General features: G+C 46.9%; 3 protein-coding genes across 3 annotated transcripts in view; all 3 read left to right on the forward strand.

Moving 5' to 3' along the window:
* The first annotated feature begins 398 nt into the window (after window positions 1-398).
* Window positions 399-10,108, forward strand: synpo2la (synaptopodin 2-like a). Its single transcript, XM_084708970.1, has 4 exons — window positions 399-723; window positions 3,455-3,606; window positions 3,835-4,577; window positions 6,758-10,108. Exons 1-4 carry the CDS (start codon window positions 622-624, stop codon window positions 9,565-9,567), a joined length of 3,807 nt encoding a protein of 1,268 aa, XP_084565096.1. The 5' UTR covers window positions 399-621; the 3' UTR covers window positions 9,568-10,108.
* Window positions 10,109-13,570: 3,462 nt separating this feature from the next.
* myoz1a (myozenin 1a) lies at window positions 13,571-18,709 on the forward strand. Its single transcript, XM_084708971.1, has 6 exons — window positions 13,571-13,730; window positions 15,369-15,458; window positions 16,786-16,973; window positions 17,194-17,398; window positions 17,534-17,702; window positions 17,895-18,709. The coding sequence occupies exons 2-6, from the start codon at window positions 15,371-15,373 to the stop codon at window positions 18,127-18,129; spliced, it is 885 nt and encodes a 294-aa protein (XP_084565097.1). The 5' UTR covers window positions 13,571-13,730; window positions 15,369-15,370; the 3' UTR covers window positions 18,130-18,709.
* Window positions 18,710-19,191: 482 nt separating this feature from the next.
* The window catches only part of usp54a (ubiquitin specific peptidase 54a), a 51,808-nt gene continuing 44,354 nt past the window's right edge, over window positions 19,192-26,645 (forward strand). Inside the window, exon 1 of the mRNA XM_084710008.1 lies at window positions 19,192-19,263. The gene's annotated coding sequence lies outside the window, so the exon portion shown is untranslated. The remainder of the gene's footprint in view (window positions 19,264-26,645) is intronic.

A 26,645-nucleotide genomic window follows, 5' to 3' on the forward strand; every position in this document is an offset into this window, starting at 1 on the left:
GTCCCTGCCACCATTTTGGAACCCCAGGTATAAATCACTGACATTTAGCTGTTCCAGATTTTGGTTCTAACCAGGTCTGGGGGTGGGAGTTAGAGTGAGGGAGGGATATTTTTGGAGGGGCTATCAACAACCTTCTGACAGCCAAGAAGAATGAGTGACAGGACAAGTGTGCAGTTGGCCCCTCCCTTCATCATTCAAACCAGCATTCCTCTCACTCTGTCTCTTCCCTATCTCTCTCTCTCCCTCTACTTCTCTTTCAGGACCCCCCCACCCTCCCTTCCTGCCACCCTATCAGCACGGCCCTACGGCGGTGCATGTGGGCGTACAACCACGCACGCGTGTGTCCATGACAGTGAGTGTGTGTGTGTAAGTGTGTGTGTAAGTGTGTGTAAGAGCGAGTGTGACTTGGCCCAGGTGCCAGAGTAGCGGAACTGGGCTCAGTCAGTCCCAGGATAGCGTAGCGCCGACGGAGAGCAGGACATGGCTCTCTGAGGGGGGCCCTGTCAACCATGGACCCAACGCACTGAGGGTCCGTCCCCCACCCCCGGAACGACACAACGACACGACGGAAACCCCAAACAAAAGAAGGCAGTCAGGAAACGTAAAAAAAAGAAGACAACCATGGTGGCTGAGGAGGTGGTCATCTCCTTGTCTGGCGGAGCACCGTGGGGCTTTCGTCTGCAGGGAGGGGTGGAGCACCACAAGCCACTACAGGTGGCCAAGGTACGGCTTCAGTGAATGGTGAGACGGGTTTGAATGGAATCAGATGAGGGATCAGCCTGCGCGATATGGAAGGTCACTGCGGATGGCGTAAAGGCTAGATGACATGAGGGAACGTTTTCATGGCTGGAAATTGGGTTTTCTATGATGGGGAGTTGAAATCATGTCAGGTTTGGAATTGCGTGGCTGGATTGTAAAGAGGCCTTGAATGGGGTTATGATTGAATGGGGTGGAGATGGAATTGTGGCTGGCGTGGTGGGTTGGTGCAGAGGCCTGGGAGTGAGTCATGGATCTGGATGATCTGATCTGAACAGGAGACAAGGAGGCACTTGGGTAATAGATAGAGGTGTGAAACTGAAACTTTAACAGCCCAACTCCCCCTTCACCCCCCAACTTCACTGCTTATCAAAACAAATGATACACGGTCTTCATTTTGTCGCTCTTCATCCAATCAGATGTGTTTCATCATACAGAGGCTTTACTCTGGCTAGAGAGTGGTATAGCGTAGCTATGAGGCGTCATGGGATTATTGTTGGAACACGGTAGACAGCGTAGAACATGTGCAGAGAGGAGAAACACAGATGTTTGTCAGATCAGGATGATCGTTTTCAGAAGATCGTGATTTTGCTCCGATCTGTTCATAGAATGAGCTCAGTTACTTTCCAACCGTAATAGAGAGGTCTTCATGACATCGGTGGTATTTCACAATTTATTTACGGTTAAGATTCTAGAACCTTCGTCACCTCCCTAGCTGTGCTGCTCTCCTCACCCCAGTGATTCATTTCTGTCTATTCTTTTCCCATCTTGATATAGATATTCTGGATTATTTTTGTGTGCACATGAGCACTCTCATACACACTCATCGCATTTACTGAGTGTTGAGTTAGCAAAACCGCTTTTCAAATGTGCTATTCTTGGTGTGGGCCAGCTTACCAAGGCTACACTGGACGGACTGAACCTAGGACCTGGAGGAAAGGTGTGTGTTTCAGCTCCAAATTCCAAAATGGTGGAGCAGAGTTATATTTGCTGCCTCTGCTCGGTTTGATCCAGAATTAAAAAGTTAAAAGAAAACACTGACACCTCCTGGATGTTCACAGCTACATTAATATACACTTTAAAAAGTACTTTTAGACTGAAGTTTCAGCTTGCTGACTACTGTAATGTCACATGTACGTAGCTTCATTTTAGTCAAAGTCATACTGTCATAGGCCGCCTTCAAACCACCTTACCCAGGCTACATCCTGTATTGTGTAACAGGCCAAGCCATTATAGGAGCCCTAAGTATGGAGGTCCCACAAAATGAATCCATGACAACAATCCTAGAGGTGACTTACTGTACATGGGATACTGTACAAGTTAGTTGCACAGTAGGTGCATATGAGGCTAATTGTTATGGTTAAAGACAGCTGTGACAGTGCTGTGGCGACTGATCTAAAACTGTCTATGACCTTTGACCTCCCAGAAGGTAGGGTGTAATTATGTCAGGCCTCCAGCTGAATACCTAGACACAAGTGGTATATGTGGCTGCTATTTTGTTTTATTGAAAACTCCCTTGTGTGCTGGCTGTGGTGGAGGCACACGAGACAGTGGGATCTTGGGACTGTGTGTGTGTGTGTGTGTGTGTGTGTGCATCAAGTACAAGGGCAGCAGCCAGAAGTGACGTAGGCGAGTTGACTGATTGATGGACTTATTCATATCCTGGACCACAAGTAGCTGCACAAAGTCAGGGCCACTTTGACAGGATTAGCAAACAGCGAACCCGGGATTTCATTAGTGGCCTATAAATGTCAGCCAAGAATATCTCAACAAAGACTGATTGGCTGTCTACAAGGCATTCTGTTGCATTCATAGATGTAATGTCCAGCGCATAGACAGAATATTATATGATATTCTTGAGACCTTAATTAAGCAACCTCAAGAATGGACAGTGCTATCCTCAAACAAATATGATAAGTGGTTGATGGTATTGGTGGCACCTGCAAACAATATGGTTTTACAGGGAGGGCATGCTGCCCCACTTATGTGTCCACTATGGAACGACGCTCAACATAGATAGAGGAAGGTTTAGAGCTGCAAGGGACCTGACTGACATTCACCCTGGTGAAGTGGGTGAGAGGACTCTACATGGGTGGCAGTGTGTGGCCATTGTCTCCGGCACATTGAGGCTGTCAGGACAAGTCCAGGTAGTCCTTGTATCCTTGTATCAGGGACTACCACAGATCCCAAAACGAGGAGCCCCCCGTCGGGTTTCCTCCCCCAGCTGGATGATGATAGAGTAGAGATCGATTGGAGGAAACGTGTGTGAGAGGGAGAGAGAGAGAGAGAGAGAGAGAGGGAGAGAGAGAGAGGGAGAGAGAGAGGGAGAGAGAGGGAGAGAGAGAGAGAGAGAGAGAGAGAGAGAGAGAGAGAGAGAGAGAGAGAGAGGGAGAGAGAGAGAGAGAGAGAGAGAGAGAGAGAGAGAGAGAGAGAGAGAGAGGGAGTGAGAGTGTAAGTGCATCTCTTGAATCAGTTCATCGATTGAAGTGAATCATTCAATTATCTCTTAGCTAAAGAGAATGTGGAGAGGTTCAAAATCACACTTTTCCATGCTCTTTTTTTATGATAACGAGATTTGTATTATAAAGTATAATAGAACCTTTACTTTCTGTCCACCAGACAGTCACCAATGCACGGAAACCCTTTGCATACTCTGACCTTCCTGCGCCTATGTCTTTGTCTCCCTCTGTTGCCATAGGTACGAAAGCGCAGTAAGGCATGCAGGGCAGACCTACGAGAGGCAGATGAGCTTGTGTCCATCAACGATCAGCCATGCAGTGGTCTGTCCCACGCCCAGGCCATGACCCTCATCGACAGCTCATCCGGAATACTCCACATCCGGGTCAAAAGGTGAGAGGCGGGACCTTTCCAAACCCAGTCAAAACGGTCAAAACACGAGTTGTATCAATACGCAGGTATCACAAAAACTATGTGGAATCATGAAACACACAGCTTCATGTACGTCCTGTGAGTTCACAGGCATATTTGACCACCTCGGCTGTATGCTTCAGGGCTGTGCACTCCGGTAGAGCGGCAGCGTCACGTGTCTCCTCTCTCTCCCCCATCCGGTTCCCTCAGAGCGCCGGCTGGCTTCCAGTCCGTGGTGCTCTTGACCCGTGCCCCGTCCCCCCGCATCGACAAGGAGTACCGGGCAGTCCTGCGCGCCATGTCCCCCTCTGCCCAGCCCCACCACCCCCCAGTCAGGGAGGTGCACCACAGCCACAGCCGCAGCTCCCTCCTGTCCCCCGCGGGGCGCAGCGGCCTGACTTCCCCGCCGGGCAGCGAGGCGTACTACGGCGAGACGGACAGCGACGCCGACGTGGCGGCCCACGAGCGCCAGCGGCGGCAGAAACGCCGGAGTCCCAACAACCCGTTGGCGGGGAAACCCCCGGGCCGCGCTGCGGCGGAAGGCGGCGAGACGTCCGAGATGAGCGGCTACGACAGCGCGCCGGACGCGCGCGTCTACCCCGGCGCGGCGGGCGGCGGCGGGGGGGAGGGGGGGGCGCTGTCCGGTGTGGGCGTGGCCCGGCGGGAGGTCATCTACCAGCCCCCGCCCTCAGGGATGTGGTCATCGCAGACCTCCACGGAGACCTCGTCCATCATCTCCTCGGCGGATGACCAGGGGCCTCCAGGTGGGGGGCCGGAGGAGGACAGCGGCTTCCAGGAGCTGACCAACGTTCCCCCGCTGGTGTCCCCTGAGAGGGCGAAGGAGGCCATGATGCTGGGCTCCCGTGGGCAGCTGGTGCCCATGGTGGGGCCTTTGGAGACGCCTCTGGATGAGGAGCTGACAACCACATACATGGATAAAGCCAAACAAGCCAGTGAGTACCCTGTTGATGAGCAGTCAACCAGGAGATATTTCTCACCATGTAATCCACATGAGAAAAAAAAAACTCTCAAGTAAATACTAAAGTTTCAGGTCTCAGGTTGAGTACTCACTCAAGCCGCAGCTTTCATGTCTCTCTGTCACCAAATCAATATGATAGCAAGGTCATGCACAGCTGGAATAAACATTTACTTTAGTTCGGTTTGGCACAACGTGAGGCGCTTTCCGAGAGTGGATCATTTGAATATTCAAATTGAGGCAACTCGATTCCTTGGATCACGTCAGATGTGATTGGACCAGACATTTCTGATGTGAGAACATGTGTGTTCCATCCCCTTTAAGAGAACACAGAGCACTTCCACGTAGGCTGCTAAATATACTCTTGGTTCAGTGGAGTGATAACCGGAGTGCTGGTTCTGGGCCTGGGCCTGGCCACAGAGAAAGGCATGTACAGCTGCTATCTGGTATCAAGTAGCAGACCCTCTCCCCTCGTCTCACTTTCCCTTTCTGGCCAACTCTCATGTCTCCCTGTCCTTCTGCACTACCTTAACCTCACATGGTCTGTCTTGTGCTTCCAAATCCGAAGTGAATATGAGAAAATCAATTCACGGGAAAAGCTCTCGTTATCAGCTCCGACGTCCTATCTGCAAAATAGGACATCGTAGCATCCATCCAAGACTCCTAATGTGAAACCATTCCATCCATACCTATTGTCAGGAGCACACTAAGAAGACACAGATACAGAAACACACCGATAGATATAAATAGGGACCCTGATATGATCCATATGTCAAAGCTAACATGGCTGTGAAGCCCAGGCCCCTGACCTGGGTGAGCAGCTGAAGAATGTCCGAAGAGATCCCACAAGGTGTACTCCAGACTGCCCTAAATATCTAAGATGCCCCATGAATTTGGGAACAAATGTTTTTTTCAGATAAGTCTTGTTTTAGCATGAAGGGAGTGAACTGCCGACCTTCAGCTTTAGTTCACCAACCCTTCCTATGAACAAGTACCGACTCCCTTCTGGTTTACGACTCGCATGGTGAAAAGGAGGTTTTCTGGCATGTCCTGAATGTCCTTTTCAGCCATTTCTGTAAAACCCATTCACCAGATTCTGAGTTTTTGAATGGCTTTATATGAAGAGATGTCTATTTTAGCCTGACTAATAACACTGAGTGGCCATCTGAACCAGGATATCCAGTAATGGAAAATGTAATGGGATGTGGGAAGTTCACAGTAAGTAATGCCCTAGATCAGAAAAATATCCAATTCACCATATATTTACCACTATAAATAACATATTATATCCAGGGTGTGCTTTAAAGTACACCATTTGACTATTTTAACACTTTTAACTTCATCTTTCCTTCTTTCTGTGATACAAAATATTCAAATGCTTCCCATCTGTCACTCGTAAACTTAGGTGCAGGAAGACAGGTGCTATTTGAGGATAAGAAGGACTTTTTTAGGAGGGTGAATAAATAGTCCCATAAATACTGTACTGTCCCCTCATGGATGTTCAACATTTAGCCTACGTGTCCTGTTCAGGGACACAGTCAGTGTCCTATTAAGTAAAACCTCTTTACATACATATTTGGCTAATAGAATTAGTCTTCACACTATACTATTCAATTCCATAAATGGTTTGCAACATGCCAACAAGTTAACTTAGTTCAAGTTAACTAACTTCAGTTATCCCAGTTTCTGCCTATTTCAAAAGGTTAACAAGGAACTTCCTGTTGCACCGCAGCTAATGTGAAAAAATGTCTGTCTTGTCTGGTATTTTTCCAGCAGTGCTCTTGTTGCGGGTTAAAAGATGGATAGTCTTGTTAAAGACATGGCAGGTTGTTTTTAGATTGCTGATGTCATTAGATCCCTGATGTCACATTGAGCCAGCTGTGTGAAGATTATACGGTCATCAAGAGGGCAAAAATATTCTTCACCGTGGCTATCAATGTTCTCATTTTTATTTTTGTTTTCGAGACAAGGTTGAGACTATTCCTGAATTCCAAATTAAAAGCCAAACATACATTTTTGTAAAAAAAAAAACATTATTTATTGACTACATAAATAAATAGAACTGACCTCAACCCTACGATGCATGCCAAGATGCTGACATTCCTGCACACACTGTGTAATGTCCCCACTGTAAACCATGTCCTCTCACACATGCAGAGCTGAACCGGGGAGACACCCTCCAGGACAAGCAGGTTAAAGAGGCACGGACTAAGTGTCGCACCATCGCCTCCCTGCTGACCGACGCGCCCAACCCCCACTCCAAGGGTGTGCTCATGTTTAAGAAGCGACGCCAGCGCTCCAAGAAGTACACGTTGACCAGCTTCGGCAGCGTGGACGAGGACCTGCGCCAGGACTCCCAGGAAGAGGATGGGGTGTTCCTGGGCAGTGAGTCCGAGTTTGACGAAGACGGCTTCTCCGCTGCCCCTGACTCCACCTGGGACGGCGACTATCTGGACGTGCTGGAGAAGAGGGCGACGGCAGCGACGGCGGCGGGAGGGCGAGGGGACGGGGCGGAGGACGCGCCCAGTCCGGGTTTGAGCGACACCGCCGGGAAGGGCGCCCAGCTGTTTGAGCAGCAGAGGAAGAGGGCGGCGGAGCACGCCAGGAAAGTGGAGGCCGCTCAGCCTCAGGCCCCGCCTCAGCCACAGCCCCAAAGCCAATCACAGATCGTGGAGCAACCGAATCAGTATCCACCGAGCCAATCTCAGCCAGACATGCAATTCTTGCAGACCCACCAGCCACCACCCCCTGCATCTTTCCAGGATGAGGCCCAGCAACTGGCCCCTCCCATCCACAGCATGGCCAACGGAAACATGTCCTACTCTGTTGTTAGCACAGTTAGCATGGTGATGTCACCTCCAGTTGTGGCGCCAAAACCAGCCACCGCCTCAGTGACCATCCTGACCGCCCCAGCGCCCCCAGCCCAGACACCCCTGCCGGAACTTTCCTCCAGCTCTGTCCTCAACAGAACCGCCCAACCCTTCGCCCCCGGCTTTGTCGCCAACAGAGCCGCCACGGCTCCTGTCGTGTTCCGGCCCACTGTTGCCAAGAAACCCCAGCGCCCGGCCACCTCGGCAGGCATTGTGCCCACGCCTTTCTCCGCTTCCTCCGAGCTAGCCGCCAACATGGCTCCCCTCTCCTCCCTGAGCCAGCCCTCCATCTTCTCTCCACCGCCCTCAGTGGCCGGGGGTCCCTTCTCCCCCTCCTCCGTGGCCCCTTGCTACCCAGCATTCTCCACCCCTATGGAGACCATGCAGGCAGCCCAGCCAATGACAATGACTGCACCCCATCTCCTTGTTTCGGCCCCGGTGGCACCCATGCCCCAGGTCTCGGCTGCCCCTATCCCTCAAATGCCCGTTACGGCTTCCCAGATGCACCATGTACCAGCCTCAATGGCTCCCATGCCCCCTGTGTCTGTGTCATCCGCCCCTCCACCTCAGACCGTGTACCAGCCACCTCAGGTCTCCGTCGCCCCACCATCTCAAGTCCCAGTGTCTCAACCACCTCCGATGGCATTTTCTCAACCCCTTCCGGTCCCAATGCCCACCCCACCAACGGCTCCGGTGTCTGTGGTACCTCAAGCTACCAGGGTAGCCCCCACGCCCATACCCACCACCCCTATGTCTCCCCCCGGTGGTCGTACTGGAATCCTCCTGGATGCCCGCCGTCGCAGCGGCAGGAGACCCATGTTCCGAACCCCGGAGGACAAGAAGAACTCCCCCAACCCGGAGCTGCTCAACATGGTCCAGAACCTGGATGACAGACCCCACCGCGGCTACGGACGCCCTCCCTCGGTGGTCATGGGCTACGAGGGCGGCGAGGAAGACAACCAGGATGGCGAGGCGGGCAGAGGTAGGATGCCGCCTCCGGTGGCCCCCAAGCCCAGGGTGATCCATGAGACGCCCCTCATCCCCCAGAATGAGGGCAAGGGGGCTCAGCTGTTTGCCCGTAGGCAGAGCCGCATGGACCTGTACGTGGTGGATACCCCCCCAGAGACCCCCTTCCAACAGGAGGTCCACTCCATGGCCGGTGCCCAAGACTACGACCCTTCCTCCAACCCCTCGCTTCCCAACCAGTGGAAGTACTCCCCCAATATCAGAGCTCCTCCTCCTATTGGCTACAACCCTCTTCTGGCTCCTTCCTGCCCTGTGGGCCCACAGCGGGATACTGGCAGGGGCAGAGGGGGACCAGGGGGAATGGGCTCCCAGAGAGAGGGCATCAAAGCTTTGGATTTCATGAGGAGGCAGCCCTACCAGCTCAACTCTGGAATGTTCAGTTACGGTGGAAGCGTGGCTAACCTGTCCGCCATGCCCTCCTACCAGGCACAGAGGCAGCAGCAGCAGCAGCAGCAGCAGGGTGGGTACACCATGGTGGGCAGCTCGCTGACCCCGCCCAGGCAGATCCCCATCAAGGCGGCCCGGGTGTATGAGATCAAACGCTTCTCCACCCCCACGCCCATGTCAGCGCCCACGCTGGCTACCAAAGTGATCGCCCAGCGGTCCGCCACCACACTCGGAGAGCCCATCATGCGCTCTGACATGACCTCGCCGACCCCTACCCCCATATCCCCGCCCACCGCTCGCGTCTCAGCCCCCACCCCCACCCCTTTCTCTGCCCCCACCCCTTTCTCAGCCACCACCCCCACCCCTTTCTCAGCCCCCACCCCTTTCTCAGCCCCCACCCCAACGCCATTCAATGCTCCACACCCAACATCTGGGCTCCCAAGCCTGCCCCAAATCTCCGCCATCCCAATCCCCAATTCGGTCCCCATCCCCCACCCGACGCCCTACACTGGAGTGTCCTACACAGGGCTCCAGGCTGCCAAGCAGTTCCAGAGTGCCCCTGAGCTGAGCATCTTGGGCTCGCTGCCTCCCCTGAGAGCCACTCCCATCCAGGTGCCAAAGCCTCGCTTCATCGCCACCAAGTCAGGCATCAAACCCCACATTTGGAGGCCAGGGGCCATGTGAGCTTGGGCGGGAGACCCCGTTTGACAGAGATAGACTTGGACTTGGACCCCTTCAAATCCTAAACCCACAATAAATATAAGATGAATGATTCAACATATACTTAATTGAAATGTTATGTTTGATTTCAATGATTGAAAACCCTAACTAAAGTGAATTTGTTATATTTATATTTTTCATTTATTTGGCTTTAATATGTTACGAGGCTTGAATGTGTGCCGCAGTGATGGCTGTTGTTCCATCTTCAACATATGTTTATATTTTACAATGGTATTCATGTCTTTGCAGTTGTAGATGAGCTTTGAAGTCACATATAGACGCTGTTGCTAAAATGCATAGGCTATACATAGCCTGTCAAGACATTGATAAGAGGAGTTTTATTATTCACATATACACCATAGTGTACCCAATGTACACAACTAGAACTGGACTAGTAGTGTTCCTACCATTCTCTACGCCTGTCCTGGAGGAGGTTTGTGTAAGGCTTATCTTTCGGCACAGTCAGATGAAATACTGTCAATAATAAAAAGCCATGGGAGTGAGAGAGCCTGTACTGAATTATTCTTTGAAACTTGAAATGTTGAAACGTGTAGGATATCTGGTATGAATGGTGATCATTTCACAGTTTTTTCACATGTCATGTGACCACGGAGCGCGGCGTCTCCTCTCTCTGGTGAGAGGTGAGAGGTCAGCGAGGCAAGGCTGACTCGGGGAGAAGGGGGCACACAGGATGTTAGAGGGACAAACGGTTCAACAAGAGCAGCGTCACGTGACTCCATGCAGGGACAAGACTGATGTGACACTAGGCACAACTTCTTAGACTTGGGGCACACACAGAGCGGTTGGATGGTGATGATTGGCTCGGGCTGGGTCCGTTTGGGGAACAGCGACAGCCATTGTGTTTGACTTTCGGCGCCAGCACAACCCAGTCCCAAAAGCGATGGAAATGTTTGTCGAGCTAGACGGCTGCTGCTCCTGCCCCTGCCGTCCCCAGTGCCCAGTGAGCTCTCTAGAGCGCCTGGTGTCCATGTCACCACTCGCGTTGTATTCAAACAAATGACAATGCTGAGACAAAATGTATTTTTCTTTATTTTGAATGAAACAGATTTGTCATGCGATTAAGGAAGTAAAAATGAAAACATGAAAACGGAGGCACCGGCAGTATAACGGTTTAAGGCATGGGTATGGCTGTGGATAGGGAAGGTACGGGAGGCTGAAAATGGCCCCTGTCAACAGGGAGTTTTGGGAGGGTCCATTCTGGACCATGAATAAAAGGTCTACAATGGCATGTTTGGGCTGTACCATCATGCAGGTAGAGGGCGTGAAAATAGATGCAATAAAGGTCCATGAAAGTGAGACTTCTGATTGGACACTGGACAATGAATTCCCACAGCCAATAGAAATTAGAAGATGGTGACAGGAAAAGGTGAAATGGGTTCTGAGGCCGGGAGAAAGGAGGTACTGTAGAAATGGGGGCTGATGGCACAGATATTCCACTATGCCGGTGTCTCAGTGCAATACAGAGCCTGAATAATGCATTGATGAATTAATAATGAATGCATTAATGAATTAATATGTCAGAAGAGAATAACAACTAACCCTGGTAACAGTGTCGGGACAACCATTAATGCAATTAAATAAAGTCATGTTCGCTGACAGAGTTTAATACTTTTACCTTCTTTGAGATGATAACTGTTTGCTGCTTTTATAATTTATGAATCTAAGCGAACTTAATTTAAACTATGTTATTGTGCTTTATGTCATAATGTTTGCAAAGTATGTGATATGTTGTGCATACAGTACAGGAATCTTAGTGTGTAAAAATACAAGTTAATAATTATAATGGTTCCTCTTTGTAGCTAGATACAAGTGTGAGTTTGAACATTTCTGTTTGTGAATCTGCAATATAGGATGTTGGTGTACACTTTTGACTGCCTTACAGACAAGATGTTTTTAGACTAATAAATATAACCTTGAAATCTTGCCAATTGTCTGGTATTTCTGGACCATCGCTGCCCCCTGTTGTTCAAAACACAATTTGACAGTAAAACACAATAAGGGATCAACTAATTCCTTCAAAACAGCGTGAACAGTGAATATGCAAACCTGTATTAGTTTCCCAAACCACATGCCCTACATACTGTACATCTTTTCCGGACACTCAGATTTTCTTCCTGATTACACCAACTGAACACAACAGCTGTCCTTGCCCCCCCCCCATCTCAGGCACACTAGGAGACTTAAAGCAGTTCTCTCACACACAAATACTAGTCCTGGATTACAGTTCCACTCCAATAAAGACGCTTTATATTCTTGGATTAGTCCTAATCTTCTGTCCTGATTCCATAAATATTATCTTCAGTTATGCAAACATGTTCACCAATGTTGCAAAACTCACCTCATCTCCTACAAACCAGATTAAACCAGTTTACCCTTGACTCTTGACCCTTTACCCACAAAGGGAACCACATGTCCTTATGGAATTTGTATGATGAGGAATACTTTTTGCAATACAATCGAAGTACAATAACTAAAACCTTCCTTTTGAATAGAGAGGATTGACATTATTATAATAAAAAAAATCTAAATTAGCTTTTGATTGGATATGATTTATGGATGAATACTGAAGCTACAGGTAGGAAAAGGTAGTCTTGCAACTGATCCTTGGAGATTTGCACTTACATTTACTTACAATAAATTGGATTCGAAAGATGTACTGTAAGCACCTTGATTTTTTAAATAGCCCATAGTCAACACATTACATCTATCTCTATTTGTTCTCTATGTACTTGACTGTACAGTGACAACACACGGCTGTACAGTGCCTGCCCTAGCACAACGTCGCCACATGAGGGCACCATAAGGTCAGTTTTGAACTGAAAATCCAAGCGTCTCCTCCTCTGGGCGAGAGAGCATGGAGGGCAATGCCGCAGCATGAATACAGTAAACTCAGATAGAGTTAGCTGGCATCTCTCTGCCTGGCTGTCCTGATACCTATATATAGGGCTGTTAATATCCCCACGTAGTATTTATGGCTGTTCAACACTCAGTCCCATTTTTACATTGCGGTTCAAATACAGTTAAACAGTATGAGGATTAACAATTATAAGGGATAAGAAAAGTCTATCTGTGTTACTGTACGCTATATAGAAAACTAATACGGTGCATTAGAGCAGATCAAGTGACAACTCAAGTGAGCCTATTTTCAAACAATTGTAACTACAGGACACTACTTTATATATAAAAATGTATACTTTATTAAAAAAATTACTAAATGTATATCATCTATAGCCTTGTGCATGAGTCAACAAATCAACTATAGCTTAAATAAATAAGAAAATGATTATATTTTTATTTTTTATCGAAATTGGCACAATTTGTCAGTTTGAAAGAACTGAAACTTGAACTGAAAGATACATTCAGCTGTGCCAGCTAAACAGTCGGCTATATCACAGAGAGAACTTGTAGATTGAGCCAACACATAAGCAGCCAGTCCTGTTGGTTGAGCTGTGCGACCCTGAATGAAGCTCAGGGCTGTCTGGGAAGCTGATCCAGTGTAAGTTTGGAGATAATTAATGATTGGGAGAAACAGGCCAACAAATTAACTTAAGACAAACACACACAAACACACACACACACACACCAATGCACACAAACACACACAGTCCTTTGAGGCTATCTTTTAACTAAGTTAAGACTCTCTCCCAAAGCGCTATATATAGCAGTTCAGACCATCTGCAAGAATGATATTGCTCTCTTGATATCCCCATCAGCACTTTGTGGCTGTGCAGAAAGACCCCCCACCCACTTTCACAATCCACTACCCCCCCTCCGCCACCACCGCCACCACCCCCCCCCACCCACCCAGCACCCCAACCCCACCACCTCAGCCTCGGTCCAACCTGAACCTCTTTCCCCTCGACCTCCTTCCCCCTCCCTTGTCACCGCGGAACCATCCCCCTTTCCCCCGCCCGCCCCCCCCCCCCCCCCAAAGATCTGCCATCCAAGCTGAGGGTATATTTTGCACTCCCTGGGATCTGCGTCCGGCCACAGGTCACAGGCACCCTGGGATTGGTAAAGCCGCGATCAAGTTAGATCCACCTGGAATCCTCCACTGCCTGGTATTTATAGATACCCCCTCAAAAGAAGGAGCTCAAAAACCTTGGGTGAGTGAGATTTTCAGCCCACAAGCTCTAACTGTGCTCTACTAACCAACAGCATGGATTTTCACTAACTTTTACCATCCCTCCGCACAAAGAGAGAAAATGAACAGAACTCTGCAGCCATACCACGCAGTCACTCGAGGTGCTAATAGCGTCTGCACTTAAATAATAGTTGAGTACGCTGACTCAATGAGCAAGTCATTATTTATTCATGGCTGGAATAGAAATGTTTTTCAAATGAGGGCCGGTGAAGAAGTGGACTGTAAAAGTTTATAGATTTTTAGTGTTGGGCGCGGCATTGTGTTAAAGACCCTCAGGGTTGTGAGAGAGAATGTGCTGAGCACTCCCCATCACACCCTCTGCAGATTTGGTTTGGCGTGCCAAGCCTGGCACGAAAACCCAACAGGGGGGAGGAATACCCAACTGTCATTATAGCCCCTTCAATTTCGATAACAATGTCCTGGCCCCTTGATAAAAGGCTCCTTCACTCCCCTTAAGTCTGAGCTACACATTTTGGGGCCAATTTCAACGATTGTTTTCAAAAATGCCCCAGTATGTGTACAGCATGTGAAGCTCTGCTGGTAGTCTACTGACGCCACCACTCTTTACTAAAAGGTCTTAGCAGAAAGTGGCGCTTAAAAATAGCTTGGTGGGATTGAATTACAGTCAGTTGATGAGATGCGATGTTTTGCCTTTGACAGGCCCTTAAAGACACTGGCAGACCCCCTTAGTATGCTGAGAACAGTATGGCTCAAAGTCAGCCATGATTTGAGCCATGATAGTGTCTTATACGTCATAAACACCCTACAAAGACAGATCATATGCTGAGCGTGATACATCTTCCATATGTTTGTAACATTGATATGAAGGTGAGGTTCCCTGAGCTATTGGAAAAATACAATTAATTTTGTAATTTAAGAAACGTAGGCATCGGATATGCCAAATGATTTGCTACAAAACTTTTCTCTTGAGTCTTAGTCACTTGTGGAACTCGGACTTGTTTACAGTAAATATCCATGACCTGAGTTGTCCGTCTGAAGCAAACCTGCAGTCTGTAGTAAAGCTATGCGTTTCCTCCCGCCAGACGTGCTGGTTGAGGAATGTCAACAATGTGAAGGCCATTGACACAGCCACTGAAGCTGAAAAATGAGCCCAGGCAGCATGTTCGGGTCCTTTGGTTTCCCTCACCACAAGGTGGTGTGCATATGTTTGTGTGCAGTGTTAAGTGCCCAGTTGGAGTAATGCTCAGGGACCCCAGTCATACTCTCCTTTCTCATCTCTTGATTATTGGTGCCGCCTGCAATAGGAATGATTGCGCCTGTGTGCAAACATTCAAACACGAAGAGAGGTTTGTGCTTGAATGATGGCCATTATTTGGATGATCTCAATTGCATAATATCTGAAAAGGTCATCAAACTGCTTTTAAATTGTAACTGACTTTTAAACTGCATGCGTGAAGGGTCACACAACAGAGTTACCTAGGAGTCATGTCAATTTATAAAATAAATTGAGGCCTAAGCTAGTTTAGTACTTTCTTTTGTTATGTGTAAGTCAGTTCAACTTTAGAGAACAGAAACTACAGCTGAGAGGTATCATACTTAGATGTCCTGCTATCCTGCTCTGCCCTCTCCATGTCCCCAGCCATGCCTCTCTCTGGAACACCTGCCCCGCCTAACAAGCGAAGAAAGCCTTCCAGGGTCATTACTGACCTGTCACATGTTACTCAGGATGGTAAGGCATGCACCCTCTGCGTCACCCACACTTTTCACACTTACAGAGTATACTGTCACATAACTATGCCTACGTACTACGAGAACGGCCCCTTAAAGTTCAGTAGAAGATCAAATATTGTCATGTACTGTCTATGGTAGTTCCGTGTGAGGTTCTCCCTATAATTGTACTCAAACCAGAAAAAATAGCTTGCTGAATAATGTATTTTCTGTTTCTGTAAAACTCTCAAGGACATGTCCTTAGTTTAATTGTGCATTCAGTTCTTCCACAAAAGTGGAACTGTTAACATTTATGCTTGTTTCTGCAGATTTCACAGCAGAAACATTTGTCTTGAAATCATTGCAGTGGTGGTTGACCCTACATTCTCAGCTGTTCAATCATGGAATCCATACTCCATTTCAGCATCCATATTTTACCAATCACTTCAGCCTTTATTGATACTTGTTTCTTTGCCCTTTCATGAGGGTAATCATACCTCCCTCACTGCTTGGTTTATAGATTGCTGGAATCTTCCATGAGGAATTAAGCATGACTTTGTATAGGATAAAACTAAAATGTTAAACATGTTCAACTTAAAAATTAAAATACAAAATAGACTGTTTAGATGATGCAGAGTAAATAATTAGACTTCCATTTGAATCTAATTGTGAGATATAAATTAAGTACGTAATAACAACAACCTGTCGTTTATTGGGTCTTGTGGTGGTAACGGATACCGTGCCCTTGTAGACTCACATGTTCTGCTACTTTTCATTCCTTATGACCTCCGTTTCAACACTCTGTGACTTCTGACAGATGGATCACAAGCACTGGGAGCTGAAATAGTGGAACTAGCACAGATGTGAAAATGACTAAGACCTTCCCTCACCAGGCTCTGTGTGTCTTAATCAGCACCCCGATGCGTACACAGCCAAACTGAAGGGACGGATCAGCCTCTCACCTCCCTCTGCAGCTACCTGGTTGAGGGGTTGCCATTTCATCTTTAAGGAGATCGATTTATGATTTTCCCACCATAATTCTGAGCTCCCAAAAATGATCTCTATGTTATGTAAAAAATTTAATAAATAAAAAATACACATATTGGGTCACATGTTCCATGTTTCTCGCAATATACGCTTAACTACGACGAACCTTAGTTTAACCAAACTCCTGCCTCTTTCACACAATATTTTCTCATTATCTCATTTTAGATCATGAGACTGCGGCCCAGGGCTGTATGTTCTAAGAACCACGTTTTATTCCATGTTCTACAGTATGCTTTCTTATTTTTTGTCGGGGAAAACGACATGAAACTATGGTAACCAGCCTCCTGCTCTCTCCCCTGTAGAGTTTGAGGGCGAGCCAGAGGCGTCTGAGTTTGACCTGGGCACCAAGATCAGGAGCCCCAGGGACATCATGCTGGAGGAGCTGTCCCTCATGAAGAATAAAGGCTCCAAGATGTTTAGGATGAGGAAAGCAAGGATGGAAAAGTTCATTTATGAGAACAACCCTGATCTCTTCAGCAGCGAGTCCATGGTAAAGAATAATAAAAGAAAGTGTAGCAATGGAGTGGTAAAATGATTTATTTGCACAATTCATTTATTTTGCAATCCATGCTGAGTGCTGCTTAAGTTTTAAAGCATACATAACCAAGCAGCAAGTTATTAACACAACAAAAATGATTACAGAATTGCAACCAAGGGAAGTAAATGGAAATATGATCAATGATCTGCTGTTCCTCTGATTTTTGCTTTAGGAGAACTTCCAGAACCTGGTTCCCAGCCTAGGGGGCCAGATGGTGGACATTGGAGGCCACCTGGTGGGCAAGCAGGCAGGTGGACAAGCCCCTGTGCCCCCTCCAAAACCTGGCAGCAAGGGTGCGGGGGTAGGAGCAGGTGGGATGCAAGGGATTGGAGGTGTAGGTGGACAGGGCAGGGATGGCAGTGGTGTCCATGGACAAGGTTGGTATGACTGTACAATGCTGGAGCTATAAGCATAGATAAGCAAATATATTATAGTCTGTTGGGAACTTGATGATCACATCAAGGCAAAATATGAGCAGCTGACTTGAACGTCTCTTTGGATCTATTGGGCAGGTGTTAATGGACTGGACGAGAGCAAGAAGGGTGGCCAGGACCCAAATACATACATGTCACCATGGGAACGGGCCATGAAAGGCAATGAGGATCTCACATCTACCATGAAGTCTAAGATGCCAGGCCCAAAAGTACATTGCGAACTGCCCAAGTTCAAAAGCTTCAACAGGTATGCCATTGCCTTTCTAGTTCAAACCATATGAACACATCCAAGCTCGTTGTTGCAAGACTGAGAAAACTCATTTTCCTCTTATTTTTTACATTCAGAATAGCCTTCCACTTAGTTGGTATATTTAGTATGGACAGGATTGGATTATTACCGTGTTGGACTAATCTGCTATTGTGTCCGTTTACCTTATAGGACTGCCATACCCTTTGGAGGCTTTGAGAAGGCTTCCCAGCTGATGACCTTCCAGTTGCCAGACATTGAAGTAGCCAAGGAGGAGCCAGAGCCAGCGGTGGTGTACCAGCACGACATTGGTTCTCGACCCTCCTTCAACCGCACTCCCATAGGCTGGGTGGTGAACAACGATGCCAGCAGCATGCACATGGAGATGGACACCGTACCCTTTGACGGCGAGACTGATGACCTGTGAAACACACACACACATGTACACAAACACGCACCTGCGCCATGATTATTCACACATAAACAATCAGACTGACTCTAACCGCTTGCTTTGGTCCATTCATTGTACATTTGAAATTCATCTGGGATTTGAACACTGAGCTGTGTGTCAAGTAAACTTGTTTGGCCAATAGTGATACTAGGAAACTAGATTATAGGGGTTGCTGAATTCATGAGGGTTCGTTTGTTTAAATGAAATGCTGATTGTAATGGAGATTTCAGTTGCACTGACCTACTAAACATAATATTCACAACCGTTGTGCGAATATTATTAAGATATGTGTTATTATGTGTAAGTATGATTAAATAAGGGGTAGAGAGTATTTTGCATGTTGCTCAATATCCATGTGTGCATCAACACTGTGTTGGTCACCAAGCTCCTTATTTGAATACCTTTTCCTGTAAAACATTTGGAAAATGTGACAGCTTTGTGACAAGTCCGATTTTGCTGTGAACTGTATCCATTTTTGCTCATGGGTTTTTGGTCTGTGTGTGACTGTGATGCATCATGCAATATAGCTTCCAAATAAACCATAGTTAAAATTGTAGCTCAGCACAAATTTTGTTGTCTAAATACAATTCTAAAACATGTTTTTAATAAAGAAAATTGTGTTATTGAATGTTAACTTGAGCCAAGTAGGAAGAAAGAGGAATAGTGATAACTGTGGAAACTATTTGAAAATATTTGAGCCTCGTCCATTACTCTGAGGTGATGGACTCCAGCAACATCGAGAAGCTGAAAACAGGTCAGAATAGTCAAGGCACTGAGCTCTAGAGTACACTATGAATCAAATCAGCAAAAAGTTCATATAAATCTTATTGCATTTCGTATTCATGCAACTAGGTGACGTTCTGATATGCACAGTCGATGGCCCTGAGTCTGCCTAATTCTATTGTCCCAATAGACTCTTTCTCTCTCCCTGTGCTAGTTATTGCGCACTTGACTACCTTTCTCTCAAGACTCTAACTAAGATATCGCGAGCCTTGGTTGCCTTGGCTGCAGCGCAGAGTGACGCTAGTGGAGGTTTGAGGTTTAGCGGTACAGCATTTTGCTCGAGTCCCTCTGGACATGATGGGACAAAACAACAACGGGTCTAAGAAGGTAAGTGTGTATTGTAAAACTTCATTAATGTCCCAAATTATTCATTTGGAATATAACGAGAAAGACTGTCTCATTACAACATTGCTTAACTTGGGAGCATTGAGGGAAATGGTAAAATTCCGTGTGAGTGCACGCGAGTCCTGTGATAAATTGAGAGTGGCGTTCACCATAGTGATAGCTTTTGCAACCTTAAATGCTTTGGCTGTATTTAACGGCACATATGTTGTATTCAACGGGCGTTCTTTCTATAAGCGATGACAAGCTGTATAACGTAGCTCTTGATGATCGTGCACGGTGTGCTGCAAGGTAGCTATCATTATAAGGTAGCTGTAGCCTTACAACAGGATAATCTCCCATCAACGGCAGTAGTGAACAGTCCATCACAGTTTCAATGCATCCTTGAAAAAACTTAATTAAAAGGGTCTTAGAGTGTGTCCTTGCTCAGCCATGCTATACAGTTTGCTAAAGCAAAACATTTATAGTTCGCATGGAATTGAGAACATACTTTTTTTGCTATCATGTTCTCGTGCTTTGACCAACAACGTCGCTCTCAACCAATGTCACTTGATGGGACCCCCTTTGAAAACGAGATGGTGCAACACTCAATCTCATTAAAGATTGTTCTCGTTTAATGCCTGCGAGGTAAAGGAAACATTGAGAAAAAAAATACAACGTTTGTAAATTGATGATGCCAATTTACCTTTTTGATTCACATTTTTGAGTTTAATATTATGTTTTACTTCTCGAAAGTCTCACCCTGACTCTTGTAAAGTTGGTGAATTGAGAGTTTACAACTTAATGTGATGCCTCAATCTCATCCATTTTCAAATTACATGATGTTATTGAGTTTCCCGTCCTCTATGTGGCCCGTCTTGTGGCTGTCCGCTGATAGTCATAGAATTGTGTGGTAGCCCAGCAGCAAAATCGATGTGCAAGTGTGGCATTGTTTTAATCATCTATTGGATTTTCTTTATTATTTAACAAAGGCAGTGTAGTATTTTCTTACATAATATTATTATAAATTTATTCTAAGCCCCCAGTGGCACGTGATTTGATAATTTTCATCAACGTTTGGTGGGAACTATATTCTTAAACAGTCTGGTGCAGGATTTGAGGGAAGTAGCCCAGCCTGGTTATGAATTGCTGATCTGCTACAACTTGATATCCAGCTGAAGCAAGACAAACAGAGCTTGGCTTATATGCTGCCACTCTCTAACTCTAAAAACACCTCTTATCCGGAGTTATTTTCCCATGTGAACGTGCCATAATGAGCCAACTCATGCAGACATGCGTACCTCCTCAACTTGGCCAGCATTCTGTGACATAATGCATTGCATAAACATGTAAACAAAACCACAGGCTCTGAATTACATAGAGATGGCCGAGTGATGAAATGACTGCATACAGCTCGCTCTCTTTCTCCCACTTGTTCTTTTCTGTGTCTTTGCGTTCTGTGTAGGATCTCAAACCCCCCCCTCCTCTCTCTCTCTCGCTCGCTCGCTCTCTCTCTCTCACTCTCTCTCTCTTTATTTTACTTTCTCTCTCTCACTCAAACAGAGATTAGGACCAGTTGTGAAAAGTAAATGGGAGTCCTGGCATGCATGCTAAATCAGGCCATGGATTGTTATGTAAAAATTTTAGATGAATAACTTAACATACTGATGTAGAGAGTTCCCATGCATTCTTTTAGAGAGGGGTGGGGACTGGAGGCAGGATGGGGAAGGGGGGGGGGAGTGGTGTTAGGATTGTTGTTGTTGTGGGGGGGGGGGGGTGCAATACAGCCTAGTGTGCTTAAGACAGGCAGGTGCAGCAGAGTTGTATAAGATGTTTGGCAAGGAGCGACGAGGCAAAAGCCATTTGAGATGAACTTTTATGAAACGTCTTGCTGGAGGGCCAAGCAGGCCTTAGCAGGCTAGTATTCATTCAGGAGGCTTTTTAATATCACTCAAAGAAGCTAGCCCAAGGGAGAAGATGTAGGCAGTGCTCACAAGTTTGTTTGTAGTTTGTAGGATTTTTATATATATTTTTTGCTTTGGATTTTCGGCTAGGATCATGTCATACTGATGTTAGTGCAATAAAAATAATTTGAAAGAATACCAATTGTTATCTTGGCTGAAATATAAAAAAATAACACATTTTTGGCTTAAAACCTGAAAAGATTAGCCTATTCCATAAACCACTTCTCTAAAGTTACGAGAATGAAAACCCAGCTGTCTTTAATATCCCAGCTATGATTGTTTCAAAGAACTACACCCTCTTCTACAGCCACTCTCCCCTGCACTCCCATGTTAGTGAACCATTTAGAGTTGAAAGTTGTTCCCGGTGACCACCGTACAGCAGCTACTCTATCATGGGAGCCACACTGAATGACGGCTGAGCAAACTCAGATAGGCTGGAGAGATCACCCCACGCTATCTGATATCCCCACCTAGTTTAAATACAAACAAGTCAGGGAGCAACAACATGATGATGTAAGCTCTGATACTGACAAAGACTGGTAGAATAAAATGCCATATTCAAAAGATAACTACAAGCAGAGCTAAGAAAAGATCCAGACCTACGTCTAAGCAAATTGCTCATAAGCATCTCCTATGGCTTTGGGAAGTGTTGTAATTGTTCTCATTGCTCTCCCATGAGTCTGTAATTTATACCACTCCACTGTAGCCAAACCTATGTGCATATGCTTTGCTCTTCTTGTATGTCAGACTATGGGAGGCTTCTCACAAAATGTTCAATTCTGTTCTCAGCAGGGGTATAGGAGCGGGGGGGGGGGGAGTAAGGTGTGTGTGCGTGTGACGTTTGTGACTGTGCAGTTCCTCACCGGCCCAATGATCACCCTCTCCTTCAGCACCCGGCTCTGACTGGACTCTCTGACCCATGACTAGCGAGCAAGCATCTTCCTGCTGCACAGAGGGACCCTCCCTCCCTTCTCCCTCTGTTTCTTCAGCCAGCTTTCCTGCACTGGGCCATGCCTGCTCAGTGTCAGTGGTGGCGGCAGGTCTACGCATGGTTTCTATCAGCCGGGATCTTCTCCACTTCAGACTGTGAAGCAGCGTGGCTCAGAGGGGAAGTGGCAGAAACAAGTGTTGTTGTTAAACAGGGGTCATGCAGACGCACAGAGGGAGACAGAGAGAGAGAGAGTGAGTGAGTGAGTGATAGAGAGAGAGGGAGAGAGAGAGTGAGCGAGAGAGAGAGAGAGCGCGAGTGTGTGTGTGTGTGTTAATGGAGTGTGTTACGTGTAGGCAGCCTGTGGCTATGTGGCAGCCATGAAATTGAATAGAATTGTGTGTTCAGCCTATAACTATTTTGGGATGTCTAGACTGGCCATGATGTAATTGGTGTCTCGCCTCATCCATTTCCTTATTGTCTATGCATCTAGGCACTTGTTTTGTGCTCTTATTCTGTCATGTCTGGTGCAATGTGAACGTGAGGGAATCTTTTCACATTATTGTAAGCCTGAGGCTCTATCTGAATTAGTATGAGGTCAGTCCACCTGAGCTCAGGATTGACATCATTGTTAAATGGACTCTGATAAGCTTGTTCTGGCAAATGCCTAGCCACAGCTGTTTTCACTCTACCTTGTGTGTGTGTGTGTGTGTGTGAGACAGGGAGAGCGTGTGGGCATGGGCATATGTCTGTGCCAACGGTGAGTTCAGACGGTGTGGGAAAGTGTGTGTGTGTTTTGAAGTGCAATGAGGCTTAGGGTATGGTGGTTAGGATGCCCTCAGGATGTCCTCAGGAAGCCCTCAGGAAGCCCTCAGGATGACCTCAGGATGACCTCAGGATGACCTCAGGATGACCTCAGGAAGCCCTCAGGAAGCCCTCAGGATGACCTCAGGATGCCCTCAGGAAGCCCTCAGGAAGCCCTCAGGATGACCTCAGGATGCCCTCAGGATGCCCTCAGGATGACCTCAGGAAGCCCTCAGGATGCCCTCAGGATGCCCTCAGGATGACCTCAGGATGCCCTCAGGATGCCCTCAGGAAGCCCTCAGGATGCCCTCAGGATACCCTCAGGATGCCCTCAGGATGACCTCAGGATGCCCTCAGGATGACCTCAGGAAGCCCTCAGGATGCCCTCAGGAAGCCCTCAGGATGACCTCAGCCCCTCAAGCTTGTGTCTCTGGACTTGCCGTGTTTCCACTTCACCTACAGTGTTCCCGACAGGCCACGGCGTCATTAGCGGTTCATAGTTACAGAGCCAGTTGTCTTCTTCTCTCAATAATGAACCAAGACAAAACCTTCCTGTCATCTAAGCTTCCTCCAAACATCCCCAGCCCCCGAACCCTGCTGTGCCCCCAGACACGTTGACCATGTGACGACATGCAAACAACAGAATCTGTTAGCTAATCACATCAGTTACGCACAAGCCTCGTTAACATGTGTACGTTGGGCGAGTGCACTAATTAGAATGTGTGTGTGTGTGGGGGGGGTGTTTTGCCTCTAGTTTCTAGGCTATCTTGCAAGCATTACTTTGAGAAGGATGCTCTTCATTGTATTATGAGGACCCTTCAGCAACTCCAAATGAGGAAACAATTTCAGTTTGAATCACTTGCTGTTTTTAAGTCCTCTGACCTCAGGAAGGCTAGTGACCTTTATTAAACATGTAATACATTTGCAGGCAAAACACATACAAGTTAATGCAGTACCATTGAGCAATGCAGTTAATTCAAACTGACATTCTAATTAATTGTGATTCAAACGTTGGCGATTCATGTTTTAAGAATTTTGGGCGTGACATACTTAGTTATGCTAGCTATGTCAATTATAAGAGCTAGGCCTACTCAGAAACACCCTTTATAATTAGAACATAGCTTCTGCCATACATTAGTCACTATCTTTCTGTGGGAACGATAGCTGTACATTTTGGACAACTGTTTGTTGTAGACAAGACATTTAGTACGTTTTGCTTAGTCTATTTTGATACACCCAACACACACCCATTTCCCTTCTCCACCCTCATGTATTTGGGTTTACCAGAAGAGTGAGAATCATCCCTTAATAACATAAGTACAGTGCTGCATGAAGCGTCCCAAGCATCTTACATAAATACTGTTGATTGGACAGAAAGGTTTTCCAGGAGCCTCCATCAGGACTCCAGCCCAGTGACATCATCCTGTCTATTAAGCCGGAATGCGTCGAGTCCAAAGTCGATGGATTTGGCTCCACTCTGTTTGAACTGTTAGCAACTTCACCCAGGATATGTTAGCCTGTTTTGTATCTGACCGCCAGGGTCATAGACCTTGTTTAGGTTTGCTTTTTTCGAGTGTGGGTTTCGAAGCAGAAAATGGAAATGGACTCCAACTGGAGGCAGCAGTAGGGTTGGTGGGCGGCTGCTCATTTGCTGACCCGCGGATCTCTTCCTCGGTTTGGCATCTGTGTGTGCCAGGCAGACATATGGTGAGAGAGGGCTGCGTGGGACTGCTTCCAGTCAATCGATGGGACCAGGGAGTGTCTGTGGCAAGGAGATGCGGAGGAGATTTTGCGTCGGAAAACATGAAATGATACGCAACCTAATGCAGTTTAGTACAGAGTTTCTGTGTCATATGGCCAGGGTTGGTGACTGACTGGATGGGTGTTAAGCACGGTTGAGTGGTGAATCCACGTGAGTGGATTGCCACCTGAGGAACCGAGTTGACAGCATTTTTTTTTCTTTTTGAACTGCTGTGCTCCTTTTCACGTAACTGTTTGGGACTCTATTCTTAGCCCCTGGTGACATAACAGGCCAGGTCAGGACAGGTCCTCTTCTAATTGGTGGCTTTCTGCGTTATCTTCATTTTGGAGACATCTCAGCTAACACAACCAAAAGATATTTAGTGATGGGGGGTGAAAGTGGAGGAATTATGTAGTTTGAGGTACTTTGTTCTTCACTGTTCAAAGGAATCAGGCTACAGACTATAGATCTCAGCTGTGAATTGTGTTTGTTTCATTCCCTGTCCCCCCTGGCGACACGCTGAGAAGCTTCTCCAATAAAAACACAGATAATCCTTAATGTCTGCATTTGCATATTTCAATAATTGATTGTGTTCATCTTGTGTCAGGAGATTTGGAAGTTGTTTTGGGGAAAATAGCCTGGTAGGGTTTTATTATAATAATGTGGTGATGGTTAATTATGCTGGAGGATTTTGGTTGGGTTATTATTACAGTGTTTGGCAGGGAGCAGATAACAGCGCTGCACAGGGAATAAGCGCTCAGATATTGTGTTTTTCCCCCTTAGATACACAATGACTCACTGGGAGTCATTGGTAGCACACATACCGTAGGTGTGCCTACTGAAACCTCCGGACGGCTGGGGGAAAGCAAGCATAACCTTTCAGATCCTGCCTGATCATTTACAGCCCTTATTTTCCCCACTTTTGAGTTTGGGGTTTCTTGTCCAACATCCCAGTAACAAAGGAAGAGATGCTTAACGTCAACAATGTTTAGGTGCTTGGCAGAATGTAGGCTCTTTATTCTTGGCACATTGTCTTTTATCTCTGGTCCTTTATGCTAATTATTCCCTGCGCTTTTTTTTTGGGGGGGGGGGGGGGGTTATCTTTCCGGAGATCCTCTTGTCTTCCTCACGGCTCTTTATGACTGCCTGTGTTTGCTTCTGTCTCATTTAGGGAGGCATCTTCATTGGCTGGCTTTATCAGGCCTGCAGCAGGGTATCATTGCTGTTTCTGTGGGTGCGGATTGAGGGGGGCTCTAACACCAAAGAACTGCTGAGGGAGGAGAAGAGATTGGAGGAGAAATAGTACCCTAGATGAGCAAAGTCGAGGATCGGCTCATTGTTGCAGTTGTTTTGCCAATGGACTGTCCAGATGGCGGAATGGTCCATAAACCTAAATGTACAATGCGTTTACTAAATAGGACAACTGTTGATTTGAATGCTAGCCTCACTGTAGCTCCTCCATTCCACCATGAGGCAGAGATAGAGTGTAGACATAGCTCACCTACCGCCCTGTGTGACCGTGCTCGGGCTGGCCACATCTCCTGGACACAGGATGCCCCCCCTGATCCTGAGCGGATCCGACGGCCAGGATTACAGGATGGAACAGATTAAGAGTTATGCCATCATTATCATCACCAGCGTGGCTCTGGAAAACGCCAAAACGGCGGGCAGCTGACAGTAAAGCCGGGCTTTTAATGAGGCTCTAATGAAAAGATAGCGTTGCGGGTCCGGATACGGGCTTAGTCTGCTAATGAATCACACATTGGCATGACAAATTAGTCATGACATTAGGCTGCATGGCAGCTCCGAAGGAGGCGTTTCATTGCAGAGACAGAGGGGATTTCTGAATGTCTCTATTGTCTTCGGCTACAATTCTGATGACTTTGTTCCTTTAAGCTATATTCTGATGACTTTGTTCCTTGAAGCTTTGAAATGTTTCACTGGTCGTCTT

The sequence above is a fragment of the Hypomesus nipponensis genome, chromosome 11, assembly GCF_054491055.1.
Source record: "Hypomesus nipponensis isolate SF chromosome 11, ASM5449105v1, whole genome shotgun sequence".
Classification (NCBI taxonomy): Eukaryota; Metazoa; Chordata; class Actinopteri; order Osmeriformes; family Osmeridae; genus Hypomesus; species Hypomesus nipponensis.